At 41.9% G+C, this 14695-nt stretch overlaps 1 protein-coding gene across 1 annotated transcript in view; it reads left to right on the top strand.

Annotated features, from left to right (window-relative positions):
* The window catches only part of NDRG3 (NDRG family member 3), a gene marked incomplete in the record, with an annotated part of 646357 nt that overhangs the window by 526457 nt on the left and 105205 nt on the right, over window positions 1–14695 (top strand). The window contains 1 exon segment of the mRNA XM_044090166.1: window positions 10939–10974. Coding sequence (XP_043946101.1) covers window positions 10939–10974 — 36 coding nt within the window.

Below are 14695 nucleotides of genomic sequence, written 5' to 3'. Positions count from 1 at the left end.
TGTGAGTTGTTCATCTCGCCTTCATTCTTACATTCCCTCCCGCCTACCCCCTCCAGGCTTCTCGAAGAATGAGTAAGAGATTTGGGGTCTGGTGGGTCTTTGTATAGGATTTCTTACTCCGGCTGGAGTAATGTTCATGATGTCCTTCAAGGATGCATCTGCAGTCCTTACAAATGGGTTGTCCTGTCGTCAGGCAGCCCTTCGGTCGGCTGGATTCCAAAGTCTGGGTCTGGCTTCGGCTGGTGTCGCACTTCACCCGACGTCATCGCTGCAGTTTTTCGGGTATAAAGGCATCAGCCGACGCCATTTTCCTCAGTCTTTCTTGCCGCGTGGCGCCCGAAGCAGAAGCTGTTCGCAAGTGCCGGTCGGTCAGATCCAGAGATTACTACTACCGAATACTACTTCGAAGACTTCTAAAAAGCTAAGTACCCCATTGGGGACTCTTTCTTGCCTCAGCCGATGTCAGAGAAAGTGAATAACTGTTTATCTTGTGGGAAACAAATACCTCATAAAGATTTCCACTCCTACTGCATACATTGTTTAGGCCCAGACCACGACGTAGCAGCTTGTCTAGCCTGTGCTTCTTTTAACCAAAAGCGGCCGACTTGGAGCCGAGGGATCGGCTCCAAACCCATTTGTAAGAATGAAGGTGAGATGAACAACTCACATGGAATGTTATGGTAATTACATTACTTGTTTATTTCATCTTCAAGGCCAATTTCCTGTTCCATTTCTGACATCCCATCCCATCTCATCACATCAGAAGGTTACAAACTTCTTATAAGAGATCCCAACAGAGCAGGAGGATTCTTTTTGGCACCAAAGAATATATGTAGATCTCAGGCCCATGTTAGATCTAAGTGGCCTAAATTAGTATATAGCAAAAACGTCCATATGGTCACAGCAGAGTAGGGCCTTCTGTGTTTGCATGAAGTTGACTCTGTTCTCTGTATCACTCAGAATAGACAGTGTGTTCATCAAATTTCAACACTTCTGGGTGGCTGCAGTTAAATGGTTCACAGCCCTTCTGTTTGGTCTCACCATAGCCTCCCAGGGTGTTTAACAAATGCATGGTGGCAGTGCACCCAAGATTGTAGGTAATCTGTGTGTTTCCCTATTTGGAAGACTTGGCTCTAAGCTATCCTACCAAGGAGTTGCTGAGTTTTAAAATGGGACTGCTTACTGCAACTTTTTCTGTCTTTTGGAATACCCTTGAACACTACAAAGTCAGTTGATTCCATTGCAAGCTCAGATATCTGTTGCCACCTAAATGTGTCTAAACTAGCTAGTCTTTCATTGGGCACAATTTCCTCACTTCAGCCAATTGTTCAAATTCTGCCTTTCCTAGTGGTTATGGTAGCCTTGTGCATCAAAATATTGGGGCTTTTCATCTGGTTCTCCTTACGAGATACCATATGCAGATCCTTCAGCATGTGATAAGCGTAATGTGACAGTATATATCTGACCTTATGTCTCCCCTAATTTGTGTTTCTCATTCATGCTGTTAGCATCTTTACTGGAGACTGTACATGTGCAGCCTGATATCAGGGCTGCCCGTTTACCCCCCTCCCCCACTGTCATTCACTAAGAACACATCAGCCTTGGGGTGTGGTGTGGGGGGAATTATGTAGGACAGATGGTCTAAGGTACCTGGATTAATGCACACACAGACCTTTTGATCTGTGTTTTGTGCAAGAGGAGGTACCTAGACTCCCCACTAGAGTCTCTAATGGAAGACACGGACTTCGAGGTAGGGGACAAGTCCCCCAGGCTACTGTCCGAGGAGGTGTCCTTTGGTGACATTCTGGAGATACTGAAAGAATAAGGTGGTGGTGGTTGGTCTTTCCCCACCCCATCCTCCAAAGAATCCATGTTCCTGACGGCATTTGGGGCAGTCCCATCTACTTCCTGGGTGTCTCCCCCTGTGGACTTGTTAATCCAGCTCGTTGCCAGCAGGGAGTGGAAGGAGCAGGACACAGTTGAACTGGTCCCCAAGAGGGCAGATTAAGTTCTTTAGCCCCCCCCAAGGACAAACCCTTCTGGAATAAGGGTGTTCTGGTAGATGCTGTTGTGGTTGCCGCCGCCACCAAGAAAGAGCTCACGGAGCATAGCTCTGTGGTCCATCCCTCTAACATGGAATCTAGGGTGACTGACCGGTTTGGGAAGCTTGTGTAAGCCTCAGCTATGTTCGGACTGTGGACTACAAATTATATGACACACTTTACATGGCTGCAAAGGGATTTGGTCTCAGAACTTTCCTCTTCCCTTTCAGAGTTTTTGCCCTCTGAGAGCCTCAAATTGATTTCTCCAAAGCTTTCCACACTCACTTCCCTAGCTAATGCCTCGATGAGGTTGATCTCGAACACTGTCGAGGCCACCTCACACGTAGCAGGTACAGGCATTGTCATTAGGCGTCATGCCTGGCTTCGCCTTTGCAGGTTTGCAGACACCTTCAAGGTGTCCTTTATTAATGCCACATTCGATGGATCTACTCTATTTGGTCTCACGGTCAAAGACACTTTAACCCACAGTAAGCAGGAGGGCAAGACCTTGTCAGTGGTAGATATCAAGTTTTCTACTACCCAATGGTCCTTTTGTAAATACTCAGAGGGGGTAGTAAGAAACTATGTTTTCACAGGAAAAAGTCTTCCTTCCAGGATGCTCCACAGGAATCCGCTTCCGGCCTGGGAAGGGGATTCAATGGCAGACGCTGCCCCAGGGGCAGAGGAGGTCCACAGAACCAGGGCTTCCGAGAACCCTTCTCATAGAAGCCCCCCACAGCACTCCCGAAGGTCTGCCCGACTGCCCTCCAATGGAGGCAGTTAGGGGTCATAACTCCTTGCAGCAGCTGGCCTGGGCAGCCACTACCTCAGACCAGTGGGTGCTAAACATTGTGTATTTTATACCCTTCGATCACCCCCCTCCAATCCAAAAGTCCTCAGACATCTCACCTTATCAAAGGGAGTTGGCTCTCTGAGGTGCAGGGCCTACTTCAAAAAAGGACCGTCCAGTGGGTTCCAACAGAACAACAAGGATCCGGTACTTAACTCTAGCTTCTTTTTAGTGCCAAAGAAAACAGGAGACCTGCATCTCATTCTGGACCTCAGCAAACTGAATTTATTGGTCAAGAAGTTGAAGTTCTGGATGGTCACTGTTCGGTCCATTCTTTCGCTCCTGCGAAAGGATGACTGGATGTGTTCAGTAGATCTCAAGGATGTGTACTGTCACACACAAATAGACAGGCACTCCAGGAGATTTCTGTGCTTCCAGCTGGGGGCCAATCATCAGTTCAGAGCCCTGCCCTTTGGACTCACCTCAGCCCCCTGGGTGTTTACCAAATGTATGGCAGTAGTTGCAGCCCATCTCCGGCTGCAGGGGTTTCAGGTCTTCCTGTACCTGAACAATTGGCTCCTCATGGCTACAACAAAGCATCTTCTCTAACTGGTCGCAGACTATCTGGGCATTACTGCCAAACTTCTGAAATCCTCACCTTCCTCCATGCTAGAGACTGGAAGACTGCAGCTCTTTCCCTGTGCAGAGTAGTCACAATCTGGAAGCAAGTTCTTTTCCTCTTGGATCGGGACAGTGTCCCTGCCTTATCTCATCCTTCTGTCAATGGTGGCAGTTATTCAGCTGGTTCCTTTTGCCAGGTATCACATGCGAATGCTTCAGTGGACCCTGGCAGTACAGTGGTCAGCACGTCTTCACCCCATGTGCACATCAACTTGAATTTCTTGGCTCTGCAAGCAACACTTGAGCTGGTGGGTCTGGACAGAGGATCCCCTCCTAGGGAAACCCTTTTACCTTCCACAACCCCAAGCCACGGTGACCATGGACGACTCCCTGGTTGGTTGGGCATTTCCAGGGAAGGATGGTCCAAGGCACGTGGTCCCCCTCGGAGACCAAGTTGAACATCAGTGTCCTCTGGATGAGTGGTCCTAACAACATTGTAAGCCTTCCAGAACTTGCTTCCTCTTAGGATGGTGGCGATTCAGACAGACAACATGGCAGTCGGGTACATCAACAGGACACTATCGTACCCGCTGTGTGTAGAGAGGCCATGACAGTTTGGGAATGGGCAATGACCTCGGGCCACTTTCATCTTGCAACGCGTATTCCCGCCGATTCCAACATGCTAGCAGACGAGCTGACCAAGGTCTATCATGAGTCCCCATGAGTAGTCCCTGAAACAGTTGATTGCAAGTTGGATCTTCGATCAATGGGGATTTCCGTGCTACAATCTGTTTGCATCTCCAACCAACCAAAAATGCAGCAAATTATTTGCCTTGATCCCCCCTCCAGGAGAGTTACCCAGGGATGCTCTGATTTACGATTGGCTGCCGGGTCTCCTGTGTGCCTATCCCCACAACGCCCCTCATCCCAAAGGTTCTACAGAAAGCCCATTGCCTGAAGGCTCACCTCATCCTCATTGCCCCCTTTTGGCCTCAACAGATGTGGTTCTTCCTCCTCTGGTCTCTTCTGAAATATCTGCCTTGGATATTGGATCCAGTTCAGGATCTCTTTTCCCATCCATGGGGACTTCCCCCTCCCAACCTGATGTCCCTGAGGTTGACAACTTGGTACCTGCAGTTCCAGTGATTGTCAGCCAGACCAAGTTGCCTTCCTCTGTGAAGGATATTATTTTAACTTCTCAAAAGCCTTCTACTAAAAAGGTTTATTCCAGAAAATGGAAAAGGTTTTCCATTTGGGCTCGTCAGGGGCATAGGTCCTTTCTTGGCTCTGATTTCAGATATCTTGTCCTTCCTCTCTTCTTTATTCCAGCAAGGGGATAGTTTTGCGATGATTAAGCTACAGTTGGCTGTTATATCCAGCTTCCATTTAGACGATAGTCCCATGTTTTCTTTCAGACTCTGTAAGGCCTTTACCTCTGCCAATAGGGTTTCCGAGCTGCAACCTCTTTGTATAAAGCCTCCTTTCATGGTTTTTCATAAGGATAAGGTTTCCCTTGGAACCAATCCTTCCTTTATTCCAAAAGTGGCTTTGGAAACTAAGCTAAATCAGTATATCCAGCTTCCTGTGTTTTTTCCCAACTTCTCTAACAAAGGGGAGTATCAACTACACTGCTTGGATGTCCATAGGCAGTTACGTTTCTACTTAGAGGACTGAGTATTTTCAAAAATTGGATCAGCTCTTTGTGGCTTTCTCTCAGGCCAGGAGAGATAGGCCATTTCCAAAGTATCCATCTCTCGTTGGATACTTTCTCGCATAGTTGACATTACCGACGGCAATCACAGGGACCTTCCTAGACCTATTAAAGCTTATTCTACACGGTCAGTGGCTACGTTCTCAGTGTTCTGGGCCAGGGCTTGCTTAGATGACATTTGTGCGACTGCCACCTGGTCAAGCCCACATACCTTTGTAACACATTGCAAGTTGGATTTGTTATCTATGAGTAGAACCTAATTTGGTTCTTCTGTGCACCAGCGTGTCCTTCCTTGAGACCTCCCAGTATTTTGGGTAGCTGGGGACTCTGACCCATCAGTGATCAGTAATGACATTGATAGCATCAGATAGTTATGTACTCACCATAATTTGGAATCTGTGCTTTCCAGTGTCATTATTCATCACATTTCCACCTTCCATCCCCCTCCTTCTGATGATCAGGGGATTTTTGGAGTGTTGGCAGATTTGGTCTGCTGTTTGTAGAAGAGAACAATATCCCCTCCGGGTTATTTATCTAGCAAACTCGATCTGAGGATTGCGGGTAACAGGAAGTATGGGGAGGGGAGGAGCTTCAGCTCAGGATATGTCATTCTTTGTCAGCTCGGATCCGAGGTGAGATCCAGGACCCATTCATGATGAATAATGACATTGGATAGTACAGATTCCAAATTATGGTCAGTACATAACTGTTTCTCACTTCTGTGGCTGTTTTTGACTCCTTTCTTCAGACTTCACAAAGGTCCATTAACTTATTCATACAGGCCTTTAGCTCTTCTCATTGGCTGCATTTTCTCTGCAGTTAATGGGCAGCAACCCAGTATCTTCTAGGATGGCCCATACCATTACAGCAGCCCAAAGACCCCCTACTAGAAAGGCCTGAAAAGGTGAAGGGATAGCCTTCTCTTTAGGCTTCTAAGTAGGCAGGGTTGATCTTGCTTAGCACCAGTATCTGTAGGTCTTGGTTCCTAGAGATTTTGATAAGGTTCAATTGCCTGCCATTTCTAACATTCTTCAGGGTCTAAACTCTTCCTCTTTATCCTCCTTGAAAAGTCTGCAAATCCTGGTTATTGAGACTTCCCTCAGTCTGTACTTTTTGGGATCTAACTTTTGTGCTAGAAAAGCTAACTCTGTCACTGTCTAAACCTGTGGTTTGAGCAGAACTCAGGCTCTTGCTTGGAAAACCTTGTTCTTGCTTACTGTTGTGTCTGTCAGAAGAATCTATGAATTACATTTTTTGTTGTCAGAATCCCCTTGTATGACATTTCCTAAGAGTATACCTGCTTTTACTAATCCTGACTTTGTCAAAAGAGAAAGGAAAACAGATTTAAACCTGAACCAATTTACTGTTTTTTTCCACAATCTACACACAATATATGAGACTGTGTGCTATTTCTTTTAAACAAGAAACATCTTTATTAAATTATCATGTATGACACAGTCTTAACATTTATATAACAATATCGACACAATCTCAGTTGCAAACATACATGCTAAACCATGCAGACTCGACTGTAGCGGCATACATCTCTTATAATATATCCAGTCATTGTCAGTCACCTATTACATAGCTCATTCAGATCCTGCTTTCTTTTAAACCGTGCTCCTCCACTGCATATATTGATTCCACACTTCTTATATTTTCCTATGTAATTTGCTCCTAACCATTTCTAAAGATACCAATTCTAATTGTTTTATCTCTGTTACTGTATTCGCTACTTCTAGTAAAGTTGGTTTAGACTTTGATTTCCATTTTCTAGTAATTGCTTTTCGATTCAGATTCTGTATCATAGCTCAAAAATAATTTCCCTAGTTATTCCAAGTTGCTCACCCAGCATCTCCAACAGAGCAGTATACAGGGAATCTGTCTACTCATTACACTCCCAGAACATATGTTCCTAGTCACCTCTTTTTCCCCATCACTCCTTCAACATTTGTTGTCTAACTGAGGAAAAATTCTTTGGAGTCTAGGTGGGGTATAAAATACTTATGTAAACACTTCCAAGCAAAGATCCTAAGTATTCTAGACTTCGTTTCATATTTGGGAGACATACATATATCCCCCCATTGTTTCTTTGAATTGCTTATCCAATCTTTTTCCAATCCTTTCTGACCTCTTCTGATTCTTATAGTTAGCATATAGTATTTTACATGCTGTACTTATTCCTTTTTTAATGTCGTCTTCTGTTCTATATTCTGCTAAAAACTACCAGTGCTGGTCTTTCATTTAGGACTCCCCTATTTCTTTGTCTTTGCCTATACTCTTATCTGTTTTTGATAGAGAAAACAATCTCTAACCTGCAGTCCAAGTAAATTCTTGGTGCCTTCCCATTCTATTACCTTTCCCTCTCTAGTCTAGTTATTTTCTCCCATTACATTGGTTCCTTTGCCAGTTTTCTCGAGTAAATTCCAGACCCCTCTTGCCTATTGTCTGTATCCCTAGTTGCAGTCATCCCTATTGGCAGAGTCTAATTTTTCCATTCATGTGTTGGCTTAGCTCTTTAGAATACTGTCTGCTACTTTAAGAGTATAATATTCTGTATGATTATTGTTCTCCTTAAAGGTCTGCATCCAAACTCCCAGTCCCTCCCTGTTTCTTGAGTCTCTCCCTGTTTCTTGAGCCCCCCCCCCCATTTCATCATCATCCCTTTTGACTTTGAATTAGTTTTCTGCTTGTGCTAGGAGCCTTAACTGTGTTGATAGCTTTTCTTTTCTAGCATACCAATTCTATCCTTGAATTCTGAGTCCCTTATTTCCTTTGCCAATGATTGTAAATGTAATGCAAATAAAGGGGAGATAGGGCACCCCTGCCTGGTTCCTCTGCTCAAGCATATATCAGAGAGGACACCACCAACTTTAATTTTTGCCTTCAATGCCTCATATATCCTCCTAATCAACCTCATTTTATCAGGGAATGCAAATCATTCCATTGCTCTGCTCATAAAGTCCTAGCTTACTCTGTCAAATTTATTCTGCATCAAGGCCAAACAGTGGTACTTTCTTACATTCTGCTTCCCCGTGGATCATCTGTGTTCTGTTAATGTCAAATATTTGCCTCCCCTCCACAAAACCACATTGATTATGTCTGTCAATCTTTGGCATCACTTTTGCCTTTTTTTAGCCATTGTAGACAAAAACTTTTAATCATGGTTTAGTATTGAAATGGGCCGGTATGAAGCTGGATCTGAAGGATCTTTACCCATTTTAGGTATTACAGCTACCACTGCTTTCTTCCAGGATGTTGGTACTTCTCCTTTTAGAGTACTGTTAAACAAAACCTTCTAGATCTTTAGTGTTTTCCCCTCCTAGCTTCCACAGGAGTACTATCTGTTCCTGGGGACTTTCCTGTATATGGGTTATACATCACCATTTTTATCTCATCTCCTCCTATCCTGTTAGTAATTGAGCAGCTTCTACCTCTAACCTTGGCAATTTAATTCTTCCATAAACATTTTCCGTTTGAACATTTTCTTGCTTAACATGTTTCTCTGCTTTACACAGACTTTCATAGAATTTCTGAAGTTTCTAATACTCCTACAGACTCCCTTGTTATCTTCCCTGTTATAGGTTCCCTAAGCTTGGTGACGGCCCTTTCTATTTTTTTGTTACCCGAGTTGGGCTAAATGTTTATGTGCTCCAAAGTTAATAGCAAAAACAGTTGCTTAACAGCAGTCTTTCTAAACTATTGCATATTATCAAGGTAATCCCTTATTTTCTGTTTAGCAATCTGCAGTCGCTCATGTTCTTGCTCGGAGATTCCCGCTATTTTGCAGTACTTCATTTGTCAGTCCCTCTAAATAATTCTTGTTGCATCTTAACCATATCTCCCTTTATTTTATTTTCACCCTATTTTTAAACTCCACTTTAATTTTATCCCACTCCCTTGCTATATTTTCAGAAAAAAATTTCTATCTTCTCTAATAGCTCTTGAATATTTTCCACTACCTATTCCTTAAATTCCTCTGTCTTCAACAGAGAGAGATGGGAAAGCACCAGTTTATCGTTTTTTTTCATTGCCCTGCATTTTTATTTTAGTTATTATTGGTGCATAATCTGAAATAGTTACTGGGCGCATATCAAGATCTTCAATTAAATGCACATGTTCCTGTGAAATGTAAATTCTAAGCCTAGCCCAGTTTTTGTATCTTGGGGAATTTGCAATTCAGTCCGAACTCCTAGTACTGAATTCACATTTTCCATGCCATATATTTTCATAAATGTCTTTAAAAATCTACTTTCCTTTGTTATACTTTCCCTTCTTGGCCCCTCAAACACATATTCACTATTCCAAATCAAATTTCAGTCCCCACCTATAAGTACTATTCCTTGCTGAAAGCTGATTATTTCTCCCAGAATGTTCTTAAGTTCCATTATAGCAGTTTTGGTGGAGTACAAATACATGCCAGTGTAATCTTTCTCCCTTGCCCATAGCCCCTTAGTACTACAGATCTACCATTGTCTTTTTTGTCCTCTTCTGTTACTATTGGAGCTCCTCTTGCAATTAATATAAGTAATCCTCTCTTCCTTTGCTCCAGGTATTTCGCTGAATAACCATCCTGAAAACCTTTCTATATCAAATTCACATGTTCAGTTCTTTACAAGTCCATCTCCTGTATTAGCTATTTGCACTCTACATGTTTAATATAGTTCACTACTCTTTGTATTTATCTGTGAGATCATTGTTTAAAGATGTTACAGAAGCCATCACATTCTTGAGAGATTATCATTCCCACATTTTATGTATAGCAGCTTTTTTGTTAAATGTTTAGTTTCAGCTTTTGTGTTACATGCATGTACTGTTTGGCAGGTTAATCTTTGTTATACAGTTGTTTCTGATCTCGATTTGAGCCTGTGTCATATCTTGCAGAACTTTATTATTGAAAACCCTCAAACAAAAATACACACATCCCCATACCCCGCTAAATGCTGTTAACTTAATAACCCACAAAACTGTGTACATCTTCAAATATTGAAGTTTTATCTTCCTAAATGGAACAAATGTTCCAAACTGATAAGCCACACACACAGACTCGCGTTAACCTAATAGAAAGGTTATCCATGCCTGTGGTTCTATTAAGTGCTGTCTGGTTTTGCCGTACCTTTATAACTCTGTCAGCTAAGAAAACACTTGAATGCTTTCAGAAAACATGTTCTCCAAGCCATTTCTTTTTATCAGATTGTCTGCTATAAACATGAGAACCAGACACAAAGCTGCTTACTAGAAAAAAGCCTTATAATATTAAATATTTATTTACTTGTATTCTGTTAAAACTTACTAGATTAAGCTAATGGCCTTAACCCAGTCATTCCCCTATGCAAGAATGAGAAAAAGCACACTAATTTTTATTTTATCATGTTCTTTTATCCAAATTTTTCCCCACATTCCAGTGCCTACATTTCTTAAAACTGAACAAGGAGAAAGAGAAGGGAGAAGCAAAAAGAAAATAAAAACAGTACCCTCAGTACCCCATTAGTCCAAGACTGAAATGCAGCTTACTGTGGTGGTACTTTCTGGCTGGTTGGCATTTCTGAATTTAGGTTACCAGAATTACTTGATGCATATGTAATACTTTTCAGCTGTCTAGCACTTGCTGTATATACCATCTTTTACTCCTTTTGAGCACTAAATGATCTCTGGTGTATAAGCATCTTTCAGCAACCAACAGATAGCTTCAGATTTAAAATTTGGCTTGAGAGGCTAACTCACGAACCAGTAAAGTATGACTTTGGTATAATTAATGTTCTCTTTATTTTCAGATGGCAGATTGTGGAGGATTACCGCAGGTGGTTCAGGTAAGTGTAACATGTCCTCTTCTTGGGTCAAGTATACATAGTAAGGTATCCCACTGTTTTGATGTAATGGGTTTTGTGTTTTAATAGCCTGTTCACTTAAATTATGGGGATATGGAACTGCAGACTGAGTAATTGCATGGTTACCATCCTGTTTTTCCACATAGTAACTGGCATATATAGATATATACACCCACATATGTGTGTGTGTGTGTGTGTGTGTGTGTGTGTGTGTGTGTATAAATATATATATATATATATATATATATATATATATATATATATATATATATATATATATATATAATACGTGTGTCTATCCTTGCTCTGGCTTTTAAGAATGTCTGCTTGGTTCTAACTCCACAAACTCTTCCAGCTCAGTCTCCTTATCCTGTAAGTACTCCATGAACCATGAAATGATTAAAGGAAAAAAAATCAAGCTTCCCAAATACATTCCACATTACTCGCTGATCAATATCTGAGCACCTATTGATGACATTTGATGGCACAGATTTTAGGACTGTCATCTTGCTTACTATAGTAATATGTCTAGTTTCCAAAGAGGTTATTGCAGTCTGTGATCTGTGCACTGCAGTGAGACTTTAGTGTAGGCATGATCAAACAGACTTCAGGTGTCTGCTATATAGTGAGTAACTTATGCATTAAGGTTGCACTCATAAAACATAGTCAATCCTGCTCATTAGCTTGAAATGGTACCATGTTTGTGTACTGTTGGGTGTGGTGACCTCCACGCATCCAATAAACCAAATACCTTTAGTCAGCCATTGTCACAGTAAACCTAGGTAAACAATAGCATCTTGAGGGAATTCTATCCATTATTGGGTCCAGGGTAATGTTAATACCCCCCTCAGTAACATTGTGTAAACCTCCCTCATATCTTTCCTGAAAGAATTTTCTTGGGATGCAACAGTACTGCCAGCATTTGATCAGAAGTACCTACAGGTGAATACCTCACAAACATTTTACTTGGACTAGAGCACATCTCCCTTGTGAAACCTTCCTTGCTATAATGGAGTCTAGTTCACAGATTCTCTCACTAGTAAGACTACCCTTTTTTAGCATTCTTGTGACTAGTTTCCATCCCCTCCATGGATAAAATGTATCCATCACATTCTGCTGAATTTTAGTTCATTTGGACGTAAACATAACACTACCACATTTCTACGGATAGCGGGTGTGCACACTTCAAGTTGTTTAAGCCCCTTACATTCCAGAAAATTAGGTTGTTTGTCATTGTGACCTCACAAAATCCACTCCTGCAAGACTGTTGGACTCCTATCCCCAGCAGTATGAAAAGGAAGAGATTGATGGAGGCCTCACTAAATCAAAACAAGGAAACACTGTACTGTTGATGTGAATAACAAATAGTATGTTCACCAACTTCAACTACAAAGTGGTGGGACAAACAGACAAAGCTAAACAATTCATGTCAAAAAATTTGAGTGCCGTTAACAGTCAAAAGGGGGAATTTTAATTTGGCTAAACTGGACTGTTCATACCCAATAGCCCACAGACTTCATCTTCATAGACTACATGCAGGTATAAAGGCATTTCATACATAAAGCAATATAACAGCAGTGGACAACACAAACTCTCACTACTGTAGCCAAGCAGTCCAGTCCTGTGCCTTGTTTTATCTTGGCAGGTCGCCTTTCTGCCCCTACAGCACCTTGTCACCACTAGCATCATTTGGGCAGTCAGTGAGTCTAAAACTTGTGTAGCCAGACTGGCCCACCCTAATGCTGTCATGAGTAATTATGTGGGAACAACCCTTTAAATGGGCTACAAGAAGATAGAGGCTCTATTACAGACAAAATTAATTTCCACTTGATCAGAGAAAGAAAACCAGTGTGTATGATTTGCAGTGTTTGAATAGTGATGGTACAAGAATATAAATGTAAACCCATTGTACAGAGTGAGCTTTCCCACAGTTAATACACATCCAGTCACATATTGCAACTTATATAATTAAACAAACCTAAAATAGGAGCAATGTCCATATAAATGATCGAATGGTGTAAATATATAGCAGTAACTAAAGTGTAACAGAGCAAAATCTGAGAAGCAGCTAAAGACCTCAACAGGGGTTTACAGTGCATGTGTGTGTGATCCTACCGATAAACCAGAATGTAACGTCATCAGACCCAGTAGTGATTTTAGCCACAGTTCGAAACACACTCTTTCAGTTGCTGAGTCAGTCTATGCCATTTCATCTGGTGTCTGATCTGGTTTGTCAAAGGCAGTTCCTTGCTGGCTGAGGAAGAAGTGGAGAAATGATGACAAATCAGTTGAATTTAACTCCTCTGTCTGGAACAGCCTTCATCTTACAAATATAGTACACAGTTTCAGGGGGTGTATGTTTAGGTTCCCTGCTGTGAATTCTCCAGAGATTTCAAGAGCCACAGTGCCTATGACTAAGGCCTAGTACCCATTTATTGTATAGGTGTAGCACTTTGAGATGCCCTTATTATGCCTTCTCCAGCTGCACCATGTCCACAGGTACCTCTGCATCACTATGAAGATTAAATGGCACCCACTGCCCTTGGTGTGTGATCATGGGGTAATTGGAATGTATAAACTGTATCGAACACCCTAGTATTTCAAAATTCATGTAACCTGCACCCCAGTCTTTCTTTTCAAGCAGAGGATGATGCTGTAAATGGGGTGTAGATATTAGCACCAGCATTCTGCAGATTATTCCTCCTCTCCCTGGCTTTATATAAAATAATTTCTGTCTCCTTGGATTCTTAATAGCCAGATAAAGTAGCTTATGTAGAGTTCCAAAAACAGAATTTACTGTGAGCCTCCAGCACCACTGATGATGAACTGTCCATGTGAAAAACATTGGCAAGTTTTGTTATAGCAAAGGTATGTGTATCTTCTTTAACTTTGGGCAGTCCAGTGATTGGGGGGGGGGGGGTGTTCCTCAAACTATGATCCCAAGTTATCTAGATTTAATTGTAGGCTGTATTTATATTGCAGAGTAATGTTTATGCTTTTAAGTATTAGCAGTCCGTATGTCCCCATGCTTTTGCAGGATCACATGGTGGACATTCATGTAGTAATTAAGGTGAATTTCTTGCATTTCACTGGCCTCTTAAGTGCTGTTACATTCCTGTAGACCTCATTCAGCCTCCATGTGAGTTACTAAGGAGTCTTGAATGATTTCTTTAGACAGTTTTTTGAACTGGGGCTTGTGACCATTTTCACTATAAGCATCACTTGCTTGTGTCGCAGCTAGAAAATATACATATGGAAATCACAACTGATGGTTAGGCTGGGGAAATGACTGGCACTTTGCTTTTCATTTAAATGATCTCTTTCACATACAACACTGAACTGAACTGTTTGTCAGTGTTAAGCAATAATAAAAATCCTGTTTGAAGACTGCAGAAGCTTACACCACTGCTATACTGTCAATGCGAGTTCTTGAGCAAGTTCCCCAAAACTCTGTACATTTTTTGGTGGTAACCTTGGTGGTCATATGAAAGGGACGCAAGGGCATATGCCTTGCATAATAGTGCACTAGGAGACTGAGATTGGAACGTTGGAGGATAGCAAGTAAAGCTGGGTTGATGGGTATAACATTTTTGAGAGAAATCGCTATGGTCTCTGTATGATGTTAGAAGAGGGGAAGTACCTGTAATGAATGGACTGGTTAGACTGTAGAAGGCCTTGAAGGAGTTTAAGCTGGATGGATGTA

The sequence above is a fragment of the Protopterus annectens genome, chromosome 12.part0 (genome assembly GCF_019279795.1).
Source record: "Protopterus annectens isolate FY-2018-M chromosome 12.part0, PAN1.0, whole genome shotgun sequence".
In the NCBI taxonomy this organism is placed as follows: Eukaryota; Metazoa; Chordata; order Ceratodontiformes; family Protopteridae; genus Protopterus; species Protopterus annectens.
The sequence above is the reverse complement of the archived record's forward strand: the minus strand, read 5'-3'. Positions and strand labels throughout refer to the sequence as shown.